The sequence below is a fragment of the Haliotis rufescens genome, unplaced genomic scaffold (assembly GCF_023055435.1).
Source record: "Haliotis rufescens isolate VD_foot unplaced genomic scaffold, xgHalRufe1.0.p SCAF_2, whole genome shotgun sequence".
Classification (NCBI taxonomy): domain Eukaryota; kingdom Metazoa; phylum Mollusca; class Gastropoda; order Lepetellida; family Haliotidae; genus Haliotis; species Haliotis rufescens.
The window spans coordinates 37,798,797-37,819,658 of NW_025963890.1; the positions used below are offsets into that span (position 1 = coordinate 37,798,797).

General features: G+C 46.6%; 1 protein-coding gene across 2 annotated transcripts in view; it reads left to right on the forward strand.

The window, feature by feature from the left end:
- Nucleotides 1-19,511, forward strand: part of LOC124111761 (nuclear pore complex protein Nup155-like) — a 51,036-nt gene extending 31,525 nt beyond the window's left edge. For both annotated transcript variants that reach the window (XM_046471563.2, XM_046471564.2), the window contains 14 exons: nt 964-1,023; nt 5,084-5,215; nt 5,716-5,793; nt 6,353-6,549; nt 8,202-8,352; nt 9,493-9,597; nt 10,748-10,902; nt 11,251-11,380; nt 14,234-14,356; nt 14,936-15,056; nt 15,744-15,854; nt 16,568-16,704; nt 17,417-17,523; nt 18,082-19,511. In XM_046471563.2, coding sequence (XP_046327519.1) covers nt 964-1,023; nt 5,084-5,215; nt 5,716-5,793; nt 6,353-6,549; nt 8,202-8,352; nt 9,493-9,597; nt 10,748-10,902; nt 11,251-11,380; nt 14,234-14,356; nt 14,936-15,056; nt 15,744-15,854; nt 16,568-16,704; nt 17,417-17,523; nt 18,082-18,220 — 1,746 coding nt within the window. In that variant the 3' untranslated portion in view covers nt 18,221-19,511. The remainder of the gene's footprint in view (nt 1-963; nt 1,024-5,083; nt 5,216-5,715; nt 5,794-6,352; nt 6,550-8,201; nt 8,353-9,492; nt 9,598-10,747; nt 10,903-11,250; nt 11,381-14,233; nt 14,357-14,935; nt 15,057-15,743; nt 15,855-16,567; nt 16,705-17,416; nt 17,524-18,081) is intronic.
- The last annotated feature ends 1,351 nt before the right edge of the window (nt 19,512-20,862 follow it).

A 20,862-nucleotide genomic window follows, 5' to 3' on the forward strand; every position in this document is an offset into this window, starting at 1 on the left:
GGACTAGTACAAGCAGCCACACACACACGTGCATGTACATCGCTATAAAAGCACAATAATCTTTGACGGGACGTTAAACACAATTTCATCTCACCCACCATCTTGCCTTGCTTTATAACAAGTTGATGTTATTTGAAGGCTCACTGGGATATTTGACATCTCCTTTTCTGTTAGATTTTGGGGGCCCTCATACTCATAGTAGCGTGTCCTCATCATCAGTTGTCCTACTCTGTCTCTTGTTTGGGGGCACGGGCTTCCCAGTCGTCAAAGCCACCACAATTTGCTGTGCAGAGTTGTGTTCTGCATCACTTCGAGCTCTAACAATATAAGATAGCTACGCAATAAATTGCAAAGACCAATGAAGAACAAAGGGTGATTTATTTTACGATAAGACGTTGTTCTATCATGACATCATTTCCGGAGATTTGAACATGTTCTTACAGCTTGATAACATTGTATGTTGGACAACGTCACTTTTGAGTGTGAAGTTTGTAGTGAGTTGTTCCCCACAGATGTAGCTGGGCAACGCAAACGATGGCAATGGCCAAACAATCACATTCAAATGTGGGAGAGATATGACAATCAGTATTGGGAGAAACAATACAGATAATCAATGTGAAAATCGTGAGAATGTGCCGGAAATACCGAACGTAACCGCCTGTTTGTCCGACATTGCGAGGTCGGATTGTATTCAGTAAGTCATCATTATTTAAATACAGTTAAATAATTTATATCTCATAGAAGAAATAAACGACTCGTGGTCGTTGTTTAACGTACAATAAAACACTGCGCCCGTCATGGTTTATTCTCCCCACAGTCTTTTAATAGTTTTATTGTACGTTAAACAACTCCCACTCGTTTATTTCTTAATTACGGTGACACACCATGATCTGACTGGAATACTGTTCATGAATAAAGTACTGAATAAAGCCAACTCACTCATTATCACTTGTTCCTTTTTAGGATCAACAGAATCAGCTCCGGTCAATGTCTTTCAAGCAGCTTGTCATCAGTGGGAAGGAGGTAAGTGTTGGGATGTCTGCTATTTTTTATTTGTTTCATAATCTGTTCCTGCTTATAATAACAGCTAGCCCCGTGAGGTTTCTGGGTCAGTATTAGGCCCCAGCCACCTATGCTTGTTGTACTTGGCGGCTTAAAGAGTCAAGTTGTCATGCTGGTAAAATGGTTATAGTTTGTCAATAAGGCCGATAGTGTGGATCCTTGCTCATAATCTACCACAGAGATCTCAATTACCTCATGCAGCACGTGCGTAGCCACCTAGCTGCCATGTGACACCCTTCACTCTTGTCTCCTTCGCTTGTGTTAGCAAGACGTGTATCCTACTGCTGAAGCGTTCCTCGAATATTCGGTGATATTTTTTATAGTTTATTTTGTAATAAACTGTGCTTTTTATGAGGCGTTGCGTTGGATATAATTTTCCCGCCAAACGGAGAATTTTTCCCGCCCTTTTTTCTCGATACTTGCGGGGTCGCTCATGCACGTTGTGTTTTACGTTTCCCCTGTTCTTGTATGTTTTGGGGGTTAACATCACTTATTTCTCTATATGTTATATGTGTATGTTATATGTTCACATTGCTCGTTTATTTTCTTGTGAAAATGCTCGTTTGTGAATCATTGTGGTGTGTGCGTTGTAACCATTGTTTGCTCTCTGTTCATAGAATAAAAAAATGTGTGACATTGAAATGTCCCCCCGTTTCAACCCCCTCTACCCCTGCTCCTCGGAGTTGCGGGGTGTGCCGCAAATTCTTGTCGTCCCGGGATCCCCACGATCGTTGCCCACGGTGCAGGGTTCCTTGCGGGGACACCCGGTGCACCCTGTGCGAAGGTCTGGGGCCTGCGGAGTTTGAGCGCTACCGACTCAGTCCAGTCCGTCTCCATCCCTGTGGTAACGTCGCTATATAAGTGCAATAATCTTGGACTCGATGTTAAACCCCATTTCACCTCACCTCACCATCCCTGTGGTGGCGGTTACCACCTCCTCGGCTGCGACGGATCCCTTGGCGGCCCTCGGGCTGTCCAGGGATTCTGTCACCGCATTGTTATCTAAACTTGTGGACTCCAAGCTGGCGGCCTTATCTCAGGATAGGCCGCTGGCTGTTCCGTCCCCGGCCTCTTCGGTGGCCGCGGGTTCGGACGCGGGGTCCACCGGTACGGCGGCGGCTGCCGTGGACACCGGTTCTTCCCCGAACCTCTCCCGCTATCGGTTAAGGACCGCGTGGCCATGGTTTATGACCTCTTCGAGGACATGCCCAAGCCCCTGCCGATACTGTGGGGAATCCACGGCTCCGAGTCGTCCGACAAGGCTTTCCCGGCAGCAACCTTGCTGCGCGGGATTAAGCCTGTCCTGGAGAAGGCCTTCGCGGCTGCCTCCGGTCGGGGTCTCCCGTTACCTCCACCGTCGTGGAGAAAAGGGTCCTTCCCGGTGCATGACCTTGCCTTTCCCAAGGCTGGTCCTACCGCGGAAGCCCATGTTGAGCGTTTTGGTGTCCGTGCCCCACCGGCTGCCACAAGGTACCTTGCAGCAGCTGGACACCCTCGCTCGACAGTCCATGCTTGCAATGTCTCACGGAGACACATACCTGGCTGCAGCGGCCAGTCTGGTCGAAGGTTCTCCCACGGACCAAGACCAGCGCATTTATAACTGCCTGATCGGTTTAAATGCTTCCCTGGAGTACGGTGCCGGGGCTTCGGCCTTTATTTCTGGCATGTGCCATTTTTCTCCGGCGCCAGTCGTATCTGGTTGCCTCAGGGCGCTGCTAATCAGGAGGTGCTCCTTTCGCAGCCTTGGTCTGCTCGGACCCTGTTTAATAACAAGATCCCTGGGGTTCTGAAAGAACAACAGGCCGCTGTGTCTGCCGAGGCCTCTCGGCACACACTGGATCTTGTGGGGTCCTTGCATAGGCGCCTGGGTAAGGGCCATCAGCAGCCCTTTCGCGGGAAGAAGGGGAACTGGGGGAAGCCCAAGTCATCTAAGGACGGCAAGAGCCCCTCCAGGTGACTCTCATTTGAGGGGTTCGTATGCCGACAGCGCCAACTTCGGTTGGCCCGTAGGCGAACCTGAGTCACTTGGCCTTGGACAGTTGAGCCTGCCGCAGCCTGCCGCAGCCTGTCAGGCCTCCCTCTCCTTCCCCAGTGGGAGCCAGACTCCAGACTTACTGGGAGAATTGGGAACAAGTGTTCGACGACCCGTTGGTGGTCAACACGATTCGGTACGGCTATCGGCTCGATCTCAAAGCGAACCCGCCACTCACCGTTGCCCCGTCGGCAGGTTTCTATTCGGAAACTGATCTTTCTATCCTCGCCGATGCCATTGGCAGGTTGGTGGAGAAGAGGGCAGTTAAGGAGTTAGCTCTACCAGAAATAACACCGGGGTTTTACTCCAGGATATTTCTCGTTCCCAACAAGGACAGTGCCAAACTCACAATGATTCACAACTTGAAATTGTTCAACGAGTTCTACCTGCACAAGCAGAATGTTGAGCTTGGCGGACCTGAAAGCTCTGATCATGCCGGCCGACTGGCTCGCTTCGATTGACCTGAGGATGCTTATCTGCATGTTCCGATTCACTTGGATCATCACAAGTATCTCCGGTTTGTCTTTCAAGGCAGGCACTACAAGTGGGTTGTACTCCCATTCGGTCTTTCATCTGCTACCTGGCTGTTCACCCGGTTAACCACCCCTATAGTGGGGTTCCTCCACCGGAGGGGTGTCCAGTACTTCGCGTACCTGGACGACTCGCTAGTAGAAAATCGAATGACGGACATGCTGTCTCGGCAGCTCTATTTCGCACGTCGGCTCTTGGAGCAATTGGGGTGGATTGTCAATCTCCCCAAGAGCGAGTTAACCCCCTCTCAGAACTTGCAGTTCATCGGAGGTCGGTTCAACACGGTGACCCATCCTCTCTTTGTCCCCCCAGACAGGTGGCACAAGATTCAGGCGATGATTGCCAAAGTCTTAGCGGTGCAACAGACTGTTCACTTTTGGGAACAGCTGTTAGGGCTACTTGTATCAGCCCAGGACTGCACCGAACGGGGTCGTCTCCAACTCCGCCCGCTGCAAGGGTTTTTAATCCAGTTGTTAGCACTGGAGGAGAACAGTGCGACCGTCGCCCTCCCGGATCGGCTCCGACCGCATCTGGAGTGGTGGACGGTCCCTTACAATGTCTTATCAGGAGTCTCTATGCGGCCCTACCGGGCCACGTTGAACCTGTATACAGACGCCTCTCTAGTGGGCTATGGCGCCCATCTAGAGGGGGAGGTGAGCTCGGGGCTGTGGTGCGTAGACGAACTAGGTCTTCACATCAATTGTCTCGAGTTCAAGGCAGTGATCAACGCAGTCAATCACTGGAAGCATCGTCTCGTCGACGCCCGGCTCATGCTGGCGACCGACAACACAACGGTAGTGTCCTATGTGAACAAACTGGGGGGAACCCACAGTCACTCGCTACTCGATCTCACGTTCGAGTTTTACGCTCTGGTGGACAGTGTCCCGTGCAAGATACGCGCCCGTCACATCCCAGGTGTGCGGAACGTACTGGCCGATGCTCTATCGAGGCCTCAGGATCCGAGCCCCACAGAGTGGATGCTGAACCCAGTAGTATAAGTAATACGTTACCACTGGGCTGCTGCCCGCCCGTCCGTCCCCCGAGCACTTGCTCTCGCAAGAGACAAGAGTGAAGGATGTCACATGGCAGCTAGGTGGCTACGCACGTGGTGCATGAGGTAATTGAGATCTCTGTGGTAGATTTCGCTATAGTAGCAGTTGTGGGAGACAACAGCCTCGGTATAACAGTGGTAACGTATTACTTATAGAAAAATTCCTTATAGGAAAATTCTACAAGATTATCTACAGTTGCATAACTCGAATATCGTTGAGCATGCTGAGTATAGTGTTATGCAACAAACGGATAATTAAGACTACAGAAAATGTAGAAGCACCAGCTTTACTGTGATATGACCCCTTTAAAAAAATTCAGAAAGTTTACACACGGCTGACAAGGTGAAGGTAGTCAGAGGGTACTGTAAATGTAAAAACATTAAAATTATTTTTTGTCTGTTTTCAGATGTGTAATTCCTTGATCACATGTCTCATCAATCGTTACCTTGACGACAATGCAACAATAGATGCCATCAGCAAGAAGCTGAGAGAAGTTTGTCCATCACTGTACAGTTCTGATGACGCTACATGTTCTAAGGTAAACAGGAGTGGGGGACATTCCTGTATGTTCAGATATCAGTACAGTACCAGAAAGTCTGAAGGTTTCTTTTTTTCCAATTAGTCTTTTTATAGATTTTTTTACAAGAACTTTATCATCTTTGGTCAGGATCATGATGATTAAAATTAATTTTAATTTCCAAATTATGATTTATAAATAATCTTATGAATTATTATCAGTCAGGTGAAATAAAGAAAGGGGCAGTCGAGTGGCCTGGTGGTTAAAGCGTTCGCTCGTTATGCTGAAGACCCAGGTTCGAATCACAACACGGGTACATAGTGTGAAGCCCATTTCTGGTGTCCCCTACTGTGATATTGCTGGAATATTGCTAGAAGCGGCATTAAACCAAACTCACTCACATAAAGTCAGAAAGGACAAAAGTTTTTTTTTTTACATGTGGAAGGTTACTTCCATTAAGGACCCTAAAGTACCTCCTCTGTGTTCTTGTCTGACTTTACTAAAGCGGTGTTTGTTCACAGTCCAACGAGTTGCTGCAGGCGGCCCGAGTCAACCAGAACCAGCAGGAGAAGAGGAAGCAGCTGAATGAGGCGCTCCGGGTAGGGGAGATCACTCAGCATCTTCTAAGGGGAATTTGAAACTTCACTGTTGGGCTTGGTTTGTAGGATAAAGCAACTGCACCAGTATAGGATTGTTTCCAAGAATTCTGGAATGTGCCCTAGAGTTAAATAAATGCACATGTTGGTGTACAACTACCAGAAAGAATTGTTAATGTCATGGGTGCTGTTGTACAGAGCAAACTTAGCGCTAAGGTGATCGGTACTCCCATACCTTACTATACACTTACGACAGTCATAGCGCTGAGGTTGTTTTGTACAACAGCACCCAGGTCAAGAGCACTACACTATTTTAGTTGACTTCATCAAGACTGATGGCATGGTAGCGAATGCTATCTAAGAATCAACCTGTTTAATTTCTGTGGTATTTGGTTTTATCATCTATGCCTGTGTCATTTTGGCATTCTTTTCTTTTCATGGGCTTGAATTGACTTGAATTTGGCATGAAGAGGCTGCTTTTTAGAGGCACTAAAAGTGTTTTTATTATTAAAGTTCTAGCTATGTTCTTGAAACAGTTCTCCCCTTGTTCTCGTTACTGCAGCTGTACAAGAATGTGAACACCCCCCTGCAGCTGCCAGCTGTGTGTAGCCAGTTCGCCAACATCAACTTCTATGAGGGCATCGTTGAGCTGTGTCTGACAGAGGCTCGTAAACTTGACCCGCAGGACCTGGCCTCTCACTTCTACCAGAACGGGGAGCCCCCAGAAGACACCCAGGGATTCCAGGCTTACTACCACAGGTGAGTCGCGGGATGCAGTAATCCATGGCAGTGGGTGCAGGGTTGCAGTAATCCATGGCAGTGGGTGCAGGATTGCAGTAATCCATGGCACTGGGTGCAGGGTTGCAGTAATCTATGGCAGTGGGTGCAGGGTTGCAGTAATCTATGGCAGTGGGTGCAGGATTGCAGTAATCTATGGCAGTGGGTGCAGGATTGCAGTAATCTATGGCAGTGGGTGCAGGGTTGCAGTAATCCATGGCACTGGGTGCAGGGTTGCAGTAATCTATGGCAGTGGGTGCAGGGTTGCAGTAATCTATGGCAGTGGGTGCAGGGTTGCAGTAATCTATGGCACTGGGTGCAGGATTGCAGTAATCTATGGCACTGGATGCAGGATTGCAGTAATCTATGGCAGTGGGTGCAGGGTTGCAGTAATCTATGGCAGTGGGTGCAGGGTTGCAGTAATCCATGGCACTGGGTGCAGGGTTGCAGTAATCTATGGCAGTGGGTGCAGGGTTGCAGTAATCTATGGCAGTGGGTGCAGGATTGCAGTAATCTATGGCAGTGGGTGCAGGATTGCAGTAATCTATGGCAGTGGGTGCAGGGTTGCAGTAATCTATGGCAGTGGGTGCAGGGTTGCAGTAATCTATGGCAGTGGGTGCAGGGTTGCAGTAATCTATGGCAGTGGGTGCAGGGTTGCAGTAATCTATGGCAGTGGGTGCAGGATTGCAGTAATCTATGGCAGTGGGTGCAGGATTGCAGTAATCTATGGCAGTGGGTGCAGGGTTGCAGTAATCTATGGCAGTGGGTGCAGGATTGCAGTAATCTATGGCAGTGGGTGCAGGGTTGCAGTAAGTTGCAGGGTTGCAGGACTACTGTTATCACATTTTGAAGCTTTTTGAAAGGAAAGGGGGTATTGTATCTGTGTAATCTGATATTCTAAAATCCACTGTGGAGAGTTGTTGCGTGGTGACCTTGTTTGTGATCCTTGATCTGTCAGCACCACACCCATGCTCATGGACTTAACAAAGTCTACAGCTTGTATCAATTTTCTCTTTTCTTCTCACAATAATCTGACAAGTTTTGATTTAGTTATTGCATTAAATCCAGTAAGTAAGTCGCTTACTTTGTAAAATACAAATTAGATTGCATCTACCTTCAAAGAATATTGTGTCCTCCTGTTATGAGTGGCAGTTAGATTTTTTTAAAAGGTCAGAATGTCAAGATCTTAAACAAATAACTACCACAATAGATTCCAGGTGATTGTGACTTTAGGCAATAATAATAATAATAAAGTCCATTTCTTCAGCGCCATTTCCATCTACGTAGTTGCTCATAGCGCCTCACACAGGGTCATAGACACATCTAAAGAGATTAGTCTTTAGTTTTGTCTTGAAAGTGTCTGGAGTTGGAGATTGCTTAATTTCCACTGGAAGGGAATTCCAGAGCACAGATGCAGTGTGAGCAAAATTTCTGTTGCCGAATGCTTTGAGTGAGACCATAGGGACACTAAACTGAGTTTATGTGCTGTTCTGAGATCTCGTGCTGGCTGGTGTAGGGTAAGAAGTTCACTCAGATAGGAAGGTGGTGTACTATAGTAGCACTGGTATGCAATGCAAGTGACACTTCTTCACCTATCTTATCCTTGTGCAACAGTTCTGTGGTTTGTCTTCCAGGATGGAGTGCTACAAGTGCATCACCGAGATCCTGGGCTACCTGTGGTCTGCTAGTGTGTCCCACCCCCAGGCTCCCAGTGTACCCAAGTCCCCCGGCCCCCCTCCAGCCCCCGACCCCAGCCGTGTCGCTGCCCCTCAGGCAGACCAATATGTGAGTATGCCATGTATACAGGGCCTCTGAAGCCTGAATCTATGAAGACTGGCTGTTTAAAGATGTATCAATAGGATACGATTTAGACTTGACCTGATACATGTTAAGCATTTCAAGCAGTAATAAACAAAAGTAAAGTTTTAAATCTTTGTTGTCGCCTGATTTAGGAAGCATGTGAGCTAGCACTTTATCCTTATCAGGAGTTGTGTAGTATATTTTGTTTGAGATGAATGTGATATGAATTGTGCTGCCATAATGACATTACCGTTAGCATTATGGGGGCGGTGGGTTAGCCTAGTGGTTAAAGCATTCGCTTGTCACGCTGAAGGACCAGGTTTGATTCCCTGCATGTCTACAATGTGTGAAGCCTATTTCTGGTGTCCCCTGCTGTGATATTGCTGGAATATTGCTTAAAGCGGTGTACAATGTTTATATATTGCCCTTTTAGAAGCTTTTGACAAGCTTTTGCCCATGTGGATTCCAGGGGAACAGGTCCTCAGTACCGCATAAACAATATCATACTTGTCATTTGTGGTCTGATTGTATGTCATCAAAACTCATGCTATTAAATACTTGACGTTCTCCATCTTCCCTATGTCAAAGCTTAGTTTCTACCCTTGACACATCAAGGCCACTTTTTTTGGCTCAACTCGAGTGCCACCTCGCGTAGATAAAGAGTTGTGCCCCTTGTAATGAAAACGTAATATCCAATCAGATCGCTGTTCTTCACCATAGACGATGACCTAGTCAATCAGATACCGAAAACATTTGCGATTACATCCCTGAGACAAAAACATAGGCAATCGTTTAGGGGGGTTTAAAAGATGAAAAAGACATGTCAACAAAGACAGACAACTGTAAATCACTTTCATACACAGGTGTACCAGTTGTGGATGTTGATTTTGTGAAACGTTCTCTGATTGGACAATCCATATGTGTAATAGTCCAATCATATTTAGCACAGGAAAGTAGGCTTGATGTGGCAAGGGTGGAAACAAGACATTGATAAAAAGCCTACTGGATGCTCTTGCCTTGGGAAGATGGACAGTCTCATTTGCTGTGATGTAACTGCTATTCAATAATATTTATCCGTTCATGACAAACATGTATCGTCATCTTTGGTGACTGTTCCTGCTACAGAGGACCGACATCCTAAGGATGGCCCTCAAGTCGGAGGATGCTCTGTTCCACACATCCCTGTACGACTGGTTCTTCATCACCAACAACTCAGAGAAACTTCTGGAGGTAGGTCACTAAACTGACAGCAGAGTAAGGCATCAATATAAACTTTAATTATTTTAGAACAGCTATGTACAAGGGTTGATTGATAAGTTCTAAGCAAGGTGGTGAGATGAGGTGTAATGGGGTTTAACGTTGTGTCCAAGATTATTGCACTTATGTGTGTGTGCGTGGCTGCTTGTACTAGTTACTAATGCTGATTTTGAGGTCCCACTGAGCGCCGCAGTTTTAATATAAATACCCCACTCAGACACAGTATACTTGTATCCCTTCAGTGCCCTAGGCAGGGTAACAACAAGTACAGTTTTTTTAGCACATTTTGATATGATTCGGCCGGGGATGGAACCCCGGACCTTCCACTTTCCAGGTGCTCAACCAGTAGTCCACAAAGGCAGTCTTCTGAGTAAGGAATTGTGGAATTGTGAAATCTTTTGTTGTTGACATTACATGGATGTCATGGAGATATATCCACAAAAACTAGATTGAGTAAATTGACTAAGCAGTAAAATAAGCAGGGATCTGTGACCTTGGGAAAATGGAGAAACTTGAGGAATATGCATTGATCAAGTACTTGCAAGAAAAAGTTGTTAACACTAAATGTCATCCAGGAACATTTGAATACAACACTTGGGAAGGACGCTCCTTCGTATACCATGATAAAGAAGTGGGCAGCGGAGTTTAGGCATGGCATGGAAAGCTTTTCAGACGACTCCCATTTGGGAAGGCTTCTCTCGTCATTAACACCAGATATGATCGAGAGAATCCATGTTATGGTGATGACCTACCTATGAATGACTGAGTGTCATATTTCTAAGAGGGAGTATGTTCTATTCTTACGGTAACTTTGGTAATGAAGAAAATATCACCTCATTAAGTTCCCATACTTCTAACATCTAATAAGAAAGGCACCACTCAAAACATGTCTCATGATAATCTAGCTCGGTTTGAAGCTGATCCAGAAAGGTACTTGCAATATTTTGTGACTGGCTGAAAACTGGGTTCACCCCTTGCCATACCTGAATCCAAACAACAATCTGACAGTTCTTGATCACCGCAAGTTTCTCAAGTTCCCCAAACACACACCGCCCCGTCTATGCCACGCCGAGGCCGCGCCACGCCGCACCACACTCATTCACCCACTCACTCCCTGTTTCAGATTCAGACCCCCTATGTGGAAGCCTATCTGAAGCGGAAGACACAGCTACACTCTGGCAATGTGGAGGCTCTTGACATGCTGTGGAAGTACTATGAGAAGATCCAGAACTTCCCCTCCGCAGCTAAGATCTTGTCCCAGCTGGCGGAGAGACACAGGTACTGTTATTTCAGAGTCGAAAAATTAATGATATAATTGCCCTACATTATGTACAGTAACCTTTACAAGTCTGACGAGTTAGTTCACCACTAGTACTTCATCATGGCTATCTGTGGATGTAGTAACATCATGGCAGTATGTTGTCAAAGAATTAGGAAAGGAGAAAGATTGGCTGAGAAAGGTTTCTGTACAACATTCTTATTGAAGATTAAGGCATTATACATAGCCTCCACTCATTAAAGCTTCATGTCATGTTGCCAGAAGAGCCTGTATGGAGTTTGTATGTCGGTATTTCAATACGATACCTGGTGGTGTTAAACTGGACTGATGAGTTGATTCCTCCCCAGCATGGACGTGCCCCTGCAGCAGCGGATCGAGTACCTGTCCCGGGCCATCATGTGTGCCAAGAGCTCCACGTCCAGGATAATGTCGGCCGCAGGGGGAGAGTTTCTGCACGAGCTGGAGGAGAAGATGGAGGTGAGACTGTAGCAAGAGATGTCTGGGTCTGTGATGGATATGTCCCCAGTGGCTCAGGATCTGTTATGAACAAGCCCCCTGTGCCCCTGGGTTTGTGATGGATAAGTCGCCTGTGTCCGGGGATCTGTGATGGATAAGTCCCCTGTGTCCGGGGGTCTGTAATTGATATGTCCCCTGTCCCCCGGAGTCTGTAATGGATATGTCCCCTGTGTCCGTGGGTCTGTAATTGATATGTCCCCTGTCCCCCGGAGTCTGTAATGGATATGTCCCCTGTGTCCGGGGGTCTGTGATTGATATGTCCCCTGTGTCCGGGGATCTGTGATTGATATGTCCCCTGTCCCCCGGAGTCTGTAATGGATATGTCCCCTGTGCCCCTGGGTTTGTGATGGAAAGGTTCCCTGTGCCCCTGGGTCTGTGATTGATATGTCCCCTGTCCCCCAGAGTCTGTAATGGATATGTCCCCTGTGCCCCTGGGTTTGTGATGGATAAGTTCCCTGTCCCCAGGAGTCTGTAATGGATATGTCCCCTGTGCCCCTGGGTTTGTGATGGATAAGTCCCCTGTGCCCCTGTGTTTGTGATTGATATGTCCCCTGTCCCCCGGAGTCTGTAATGGATAAGTTCCCTGTGCCCCTGGGTTTGTGATTCATATGTCCCCTGTCCCCCGGAGTCAGTAATGGATATGTCCCCTGTGCCCCTGGGTTTGTGATTGATATGTCCCCTGTGCCCCTGGGTTTGTGATGGATATGTCCCCTGTGCCCCTGGGTTTGTGATGGATATGTCCCCTGTCCCCCGGAGTTTGTAATGGATATGTCCCCTGTGCCCCTGGGTTTGTGATGGATAAGTCCCCTGTCCCCCGGAGTCTGTAATGGATATGTCCCCTGTGCCCCTGGGTTTGTGATGGATATGTCCCCTGTGCCCCTGGGTTTGTGATGGATATGTCCCCTGTCCCCCGGAGTTTGTAATGGATATGTCCCCTGTGCCCCTGGGTTTGTGATGGATAAGTCCCCTGTCCCCCGGAGTCTGTAATGGATATGTCCCCTGTGCCCCTGGGTTTGTGATGGATATGTTCCCTGTGCCCCTGGGTCTGTGATGGATATGTCCCCTGTCCCTCGGAGTCTGTGATGGATAAGTCCCCTGTGCCCCTGGGTTTGTGATGGATATGTCCCGTCCCACGGAGTCTGTGATTGATAAGTCCCCTGTGCCCCTGGGCCTGTGATGGATATGTCCCCTGTGCCCCTGGGTCTGTGATGGATATGTCCCCTCCCCTGTGCCCCTGGGTCTGTGATGGATATGTCCCCTGTGCCCCTGGGTCTGTGATGGATATATCCCCTGTGCCCCTGGGTCTGTGATGAATATGTCCCCTGTATCCCTGGGTTTGTGATAGATATATCCCCTGTGCCCCTGGGTCTGTGATGAATATGTCCCCTGTATCCCTGGGTTTGTGATGGATATATCCCCTGGGCCCCTGGGTCTGTGATGAATATGTCCCCTGTATCCCTGGGCTTGTGAGGGATATATCCCCTGTGCCCCTGGGTCTGTGATGGATATGTCCCCTGTGCCCCTTGGTCTGTGATGGATATGTCCCCTGTGCCCCTGGGTCTGTGATGGATATGTCCCCTGGGTCTGTGATGAATATGTCCCCTGTATCCCTGGGTTTGTGATGGATAGTCCCCTTTGATCCTGGGTCTTAGATGGATAAGTTCCCTGTGCCCCAGAGTCTGTGATGAATAAGTCCCCTGTGTCCCTGGGTCTGTGATGGATAAGTCCCCTGTGCCCCTGGGTCTGTGATGGATATGTCCCCTGTATCCCTGGGTTTGTGATGGATAGTCCCCTTTGATCCTGGGTCTTAGATGGATAAGTCCCCTGTGTCCCTGGGTCTGTGATGGATAAGTCCCCTGTGCCCCTGGGTCTGTGATGGATAAGTCCCCTGTGTCCGTGGGTCTGTGATGGATATGTCCCCTGTGTCCGTGGGTCTGTGATGGATATGTCCCCTGTGTCCCTGGGTCTGTGATGGATAAGTTCACTGTGCCCCTGGGTCTGTGATGGATATGTCCCCTGTGTCCATGGGTCTGTGATGGATAAGACCCCTGTGTCCGTGGGTCTGTGATGGATAAGTCCCATGTGCCCCTGGGTCTGTGATGGATATGTCCCATGTGCCCCTGGGTCTGTGATGGATATGTCCCCTGTGCCCCTGGGTCTGTGATGAATATGTCCCCTGTATCCCTGGGTTTGTGATGGATAGTCCCCTTTGATCCTGGGTCTTCTATGGATAAGTTCCCTGTGCCCCGGAGTCTGTGATGAATAAGTGGTCTGTGTCCGGAGGTCTGGGATGGATAAGTCCCCTGTGTCCCTGGGTCTGTGATGGATAAGTCCCCTGTGCCCCTGGGTCTGTGATGGATATGTCCCCTGTGTCCGTGGGTCTGTGATGGATAAGTCCCCTGTGCCCCTGGGTCTGTGATGGATATGTCCCCTGTGTCCGTGGGTCTGTGATGGATATGTCCCCTGTGTCCCTGGGTCTGTGATGGATAAGTCCCCTGTGCCCCTGGGTCTGTGATGGATATGTCCCCTGTGTCCGTGGGTCTGTGATGGATAAGTCCCCTGTGTCCCTTGGTCTGTGATGGATAAGTCACCATTGTTCCTAGACTTGATTTGATCACTAACAGTAAGCTGTGATAGAGCTGGAATATTTTTGACTGTGTCTTTCAACAATATTCACGCCCCATGAGTATTCTGGGGAAGAATTTGCACTGAGTACTCCGCCAACAACTTATGAGGATGCAGTAGTTTGACTCACTTGGCTGCTTCTCATGACTGGACCCTGGAGCCACCTCAGCTGTCACTGTCTTGTTTCAGGTGGCCCGACTACAGCTGCAGGTACAGAAGGCGCTGGCCAAGTCCCTCGGTCCGGCCATCCCACACGGTGACACCAGGGGACTCCTGGTCAGACTGGACTCTGAACTGCTGGACATCACCACGGTACGAGGCTTTACAGTATCGGTGCATCACACTCAGTATCGGTGCATCACAGTATCAGTACATCACACTCGGTATCAGTGCATCACACTCGGTATCAGTGCATCACACACAGTATCGGTGCATCACACTCACTATCGGTGCATCGCACTCCATATCATTCTGTTATGGTGTCCCCCATTGGGGATGCCAGATAGCAACCTATGTGGCTTGTGAAAGACGACTTATCTGATCAAGTGTTCATGAAGGGTGGGCCTTTTGTTCATAATATCAACCACTGGATTGTCCAGACTCATTCCTTCACAGGCCACAGTGAAATGGCTGGAGTATGTCTGAGTGCAGCATTGACCAACAAACTCTTTCTCTTGTTCAGTGTGCAGGGTATTTGTGCAGAAGCTGAATTCAGATTTAGACTTATTTTGACTGAAAACAGCACAATAATATTGATTCACTCTGTAGACAGTTGCAATAATGCCCTGCTGCTGAAAAGGTTGCCGTTCCACTTAAACCAACTTTAAACCCCAAGATCCCAAATACACTCACTCACGAAGTAATACAATGGACAACAATTCCTGCTTTCAGCTGTATGAAGAGTATGCAGACAGGTTTGACCTCTCTGAGTGCAAGCTGGCCATCGTCCACTGTGCTGGACTCTACGACAATGCCCTGATTGACAACCTGTGGCAGAGTATAATTGATAAAGGTAGGCAGGCTCTTCATGTTCATGCGGGATGTGTTCTGTATAACCTTGATGTTCAAACACTGCATTTTCATGTTAATTTAGGGGGCACGGGTGGCCAAGTTGTCTAAGGCGCCGCGATTCGATGTGCAGAGTTGCGTCCCTTGGGCACGCCAGAAACCTCTGATTGTGGGTTCGAATCCCGGTTCGCCCCGATTATGTTTCTAGGTAAGCACCATACCCGTGCTCGTGGGTTTTACCGAAGTGGTAAACGTCTGAGACCTGCATCACTTCGGGCTTTCCTCCCACATTAAGCTGACACGCCATGATATAACTGTGATACTGTTAAAAGCAGCGTTAAACCTAACTCACTCACTCACTCACTCATGTTAATTTAAATGTTACCGCACTGAGTTGCATCCCTTAGGTGTGCCAGGAACCTATCATAGTGGTCCCGGGCCATCACCCTGGTTATGTTTCTAGGTTTGTCAGCATCATACCAGTTCTCGTGGGTTTCACCAAAGTGGTAAACATCTAAGACATGCATCACTTTAGGCATTCCTCCCACATCAAGCTGACATGGTGTGATATAACTGAAATTCTGTTCAAAGAGGAGTAAAACCAGACACACTTGCTCACTCAAACAAAGGTTGTCTTGCCTGTGATTGATGACAGGTTTCAATAGGCCTATATATATTCATGATTTTGCAGACTTTGCTACCAATTCAGCAGCGGCCGCCCAAGTCCGAGTGACCAACATCAGCAATCATCTAGTCAGTGTTGCTAAGATCTATGTCAATACTGAGAGATACTTTCCTGTGGGTGAGTTGTAGCTGTTTTTATCACCATGAGGCTAAGAAATAATTGTAGGTACGTCAGTATAGAATCATCTTCCCGGGGCAAGGGAGTTAACTGACTCGTTTCTTGTTTCCATCCTTGCCAAACTAGGCTGGAATTAAGGAGTTTTATTTTGGCTGGACTAACGAGTCTATGCATAGTCCAATCAAATCGTGTAACAAACTAGACATGCGGTTCGTAAACGATATGGGTTTCACCTGCAAATGTCGCTCGACTGAAGGACAGCAAAGCATGTGTACCGCCAGCTTGGCATTGACAGATATTTTGCATTTTTTTTTATGTTTGTGATCAAGGTGCTCAAGAGTTTTGATGCACTTTGCGACGTAAAGACCGTTTTATTATAAATCTTGTAATTATTACAATATTGATCTTGAATATCGATCAGATTGTCTTGATTGGCAGCCGCCATTTTGTTTGACACAATTGCAAGTGATGTTAGAGGTGGAATCTGATTAGTCAATAGGAGGGACAGAGAAGGGACATAACTCGTAATAGCCACTGGTGACGCTACTATCGAGCCCAGTGGGCAAGCACTATATCACTGCCATTAGTCCGGACTCGAACAAATTGCCACGCTCGTGCATGTCGCTATGTAAGTGCAGTCTACCTGTGATGTTCAACCCCATTTCACCTCCTTATCTATCTGTTGGTAAGTTCATTACTGTGTTTGCTTCCAGCCTTCATCATTCGGCATCTGGAACAGAAGAGTTGTGAGCTGAACTTTGACCCTAACTGGGTGTTCCGGGCGATGCTGGATATCGGTGTGGCTCCGCCCAAACTGCTGGAGATATATGACAGGATGTTCAAGTCAAGGGTAAGTTTCAAGGTTTTCAATATCTTTCAATAAGCTCTTTCAGTTAAAAATGTTGTGTGACAGATTACTCCGAATCGGTCGGATGTGACCTGGATGATCGTGATAGTGTCATACGTGTCCTATGAGAATTGATGTTCACACTCAAGGACTGCAGAGATGCCAACCCTAACTGAATCTTTGGTGAAATCAGGGGGATAAAAAATAGTTATCCTAAGGTCGATCGATAAAATTACTTGAATTTGTTTCAACATAACCACCAATCAGGGACCTTCTATCATGTAGTAATGGATATTTCAACACAGTGTGAATTGAAAGCGTGGCTCTTATTGGTCAGCATAGTCTTGCTGTAGATCTGGATGACTGTGGTGTTGTATCTCGTTTGGAACTAGTCCCCAGGAACTATGCTTGTTGTGAGACGTGCATACATTTGATTGGGTGGTCAGGCAGGGGACTGGAAGTGATAGTGTGGATTTTGGCTTTCATGCTTACCTGGTCTAAATTCAATTATTTCATGGCTATTTTCATGTGGCTGGAAATATATGACACCAGCCTTAAACAACATTCAGTTATTCTACTTCAGAGGCTTACTCTCTTTTGTCGAACACCATTCACACACTTCCTGTGTGGAACTCTTTCTGGAATCCAATACGAGCATTGTGGAGCCATATGGAAACATGACATGTAATAGGATAATTCGTTCCCTCCCTTGTAGGATCCGTACTGGCAGACAAGACAGAAGCCCCTGCACCTGCTGGTGGTGCTGCTCAGCTTCCTGGCTCACTACTCCAACAACCCCAACATCATCCCCACACTGGAGAGGTGAGACTATACCCTGGCCTCTTTACATCCTAAACGACCCGTGAAGATCCGGGGTAGAATAGGTCTTCAGCAACCCATGCTTGCCATAAAAGGCGACTATGCTTGTCGTAAGAGACAACTAACAGGATCGGGTGGTCAGACTCGCTGACTTGGTTGATGCATGTCTTCGATCTCAATTTACTTGGTTCGATGCTCATGATGTCAATCACTGGATTGTGTGGTCCAGACTCGATTATTTTACAGACCGCTGTCAAATAGCTGTAATATTGCTGAGTGCGGCGTTGAAAAATAAACAAAGAAACAAAACATCCTAAACATCACATTTGTAATTTTTCTGAAGCATAGTTTTGCCTCAAATAAGCATTTAATGATAATTGACATCGTATCTGTCCATGTTGTGTTGTCTAAGGCAGGGTACATCCCAAATTGTAAGACTGACTCTTGAGGTTTGGGATTTTGCTGTAATCCAGTGTTATGTAAAACAGCGTACACTTTAGTTAGTGTCAAATGCCAGGAGTTTGTATAAAGCCATGCACTGTAAGACCGACTGTGTTCCAGACGGCGTTTCTCGACGGTGTGTTTGGATGCTGTGTCCAGCTACCTGGTGGAACTCCAGGCCAGGAGCAGCGCTGACCAGACGGTCAAGAGGCTTATCAGTCAGTTCAAGAGTCTCCAGTCCAAGCTGGAGAGGTTATAGGACAACATCACCTGTAGATGTATTGTACAGCTGAGTCCTCAAGGCCTTCAAAGAAGACTGCAACATCCTAGATTACTAAGGATATGCATGCGACATACTCAGCTCAATGACTGTATAAGGGTTGGCTGGGGAATGATAGGAAGAGTGGAAGTGTAAAAGTGTAAGCCAGGTACGTGTGAGCCTGTGGAAGTCTCCCGGCATGAATACAAAGATGTCTGCAGATCTGAACAGAGTCTGAAGTTCCGGATGAGAATGGATGCTTATCAGGATGATTCAGAACTTGGTAATCAGAAAGTCGTGGATAGCAGTGGACATGGAAAAACTTCATGTTGCAATGAGAGCCTTAAACAGTAATGTCTATGTTGATGTCCAGTTTAAATGAAGAAAATGTTTAACTGAGTCATTACACTGACGGCAGTTTTTGAGGGAGTGATGTGGTTGAAGGACTTATGGCTGAACATGTATGAACACCTGCGGCTGAACAAGTATGAACACCTGAGGCTGAACATGTGTGAACACCTGCGGCTGAACATGTGTGAACACCTGCGGCTGAACATGTATGAACACCTGCGGCTGATCATGTATGAACACCTGCGGCTGAACATGTATGAACACCTGTGGCTGAACATGTATGAACAACTGTGGCTGAACATGTATGAAAAGCAGAACTCTGATCAGGTTACAGCAAATGTGATGTGTAATGAAATTGATTTTATTGTCCTGTATCAGTATTATGAAAAAATAATAGGTTATGTATTCCAAGTTGAAGTTCTGCAATGTTCAGTGTGAGATGGATGTGTGTACAGAATGGGACAGCCAGGAAGGATACAAGGGGCTGTTTGTGTTGAATGAGAGATTTGTTGATACAATGGGACCGAAATGTGCTATTATATTGTGCTAAGCTGTCATATATACTACTCAAAAGTTAAAAAACACCCAACTTTTTCATTTCACTTGTTACGTCATGTCATGAAACAATCGATAGTATGCATGGATCACTGCATCGCTGGATGTTGTAATTATCATTGTGAAATATGTACATGTTATAATGTGGACCTATGTCATTTCTTATGTAAATCATGGTTTTATTACAAAACAGATTACAAACTTAATTAAGTGTTATTCTGGTGGTAAATGCATATTGATAAAACTTTGGAATCATTCACAATTAAATTCTTTCTCATTTACGTTTTTAGATCATGAGTCCCAAGGCGTTATTGTGTAAAAAGAACAAAAATATGTGTATATAGATAATTGAAGTGAGGTTGGTGCTCAATAAATGTGGTATGAAGACGAACTGTTGTGATTCTGTTTGGGTTTGCGGTATTCTATCTGGGTATTCAAATTTCTGTTACCCACTAGTTGTTACACATGTGGGTATTTAAGTGAAATATTTAAAAACACTATTCATCTAGTCCCTGCAAACTGGTGTTGTGTGGGTTCGAGAGCTTTATAGGACTCAAAAATACCACGATACTTCCACAAGAAAGTGTGATGGCAAATGATCATGACGTAACTGTCATCGTGGAGTTTGGCAAGGTTGACGGAATGCCCGTTTATAATTTCAAAATAAGTTGCTGATTTGCCAATCGAATACGCAGGGTTACTTCACAATATTTTGATGATACGCACAAGTTTTATTTTTGTAGCGTATCTGTAAGGTTCGTTGCATATTTGATACGCTTGGATATTATTTTCCTGCGTATTTCTGCATTTCTGATGCGTATTTTACACAGATATGCAGCTTATCTGGATCTCTGAGTGTGGTCAATTTTCTTTTCCTACAGAATACCATTTACATTTCTTTTGGAGATGTCAAGTCGGATATGCTCCACTGCTTCGCTTACACATGCCCAGAATTTGGAAGCCGCCACCCTCATTGTCAGATTAGTATTCTACAGATCTTGACAAAGAGGTAAGGAATCAGAGTGAAAGATATATTTTAATGACATTGGGAAGTAAGATGCTCTTTAGTCATCACATTGTGTGCGAACCAAGACACATTCAGGGCAGTATCGATACTGCTCTAAAATGTCATTGAATATGGCTACCATTTCTTATCGACAGTATCAGCGCTTTCGCCATTGAATCTCAATAGACTCTGTTGAAGACTGCCTCCATAGTGTATGGATAGAGCATCTGCACCGAAAGGAAGGTCGTTGGTATAATCCAGGCCACTTCTTACCAAAAGGATAGTTGGTACTTGCCGGGAGTCCCACCACACAGACACGTAGCTATATAAGTGCACTGATCTTAAAGTTAAACCCCATTTTCACCACTCTGTCTCCACTTGGGCGGGACAAAGAGGCCTGGGACAGTCACCGTCACTTGCCCTGTGACACCAGTAGCAACCACTGTGTAACACGTGTATACCCATACAATTGTCCGAGGTTACAGGGATTGGTTTCGAACATTTTCCCGAGGCAAGAGCGTCCACAAGCCTTTTTATCAAAGTCTTGTTTCCACACTTGCCACATCAAGCCCATTTTTCTGTGCTAAATATGGTTGGACTGTCGCAGCGAAAGTTTCACAAAATCAACATCCACGACTGGTGCGCCTTCGTATGAAAGTGATTTACACGGTCACAAATAAACGCCTGTCTTTGTTGACACGACTATGTTTTTTCATCTTTAAAACCCACA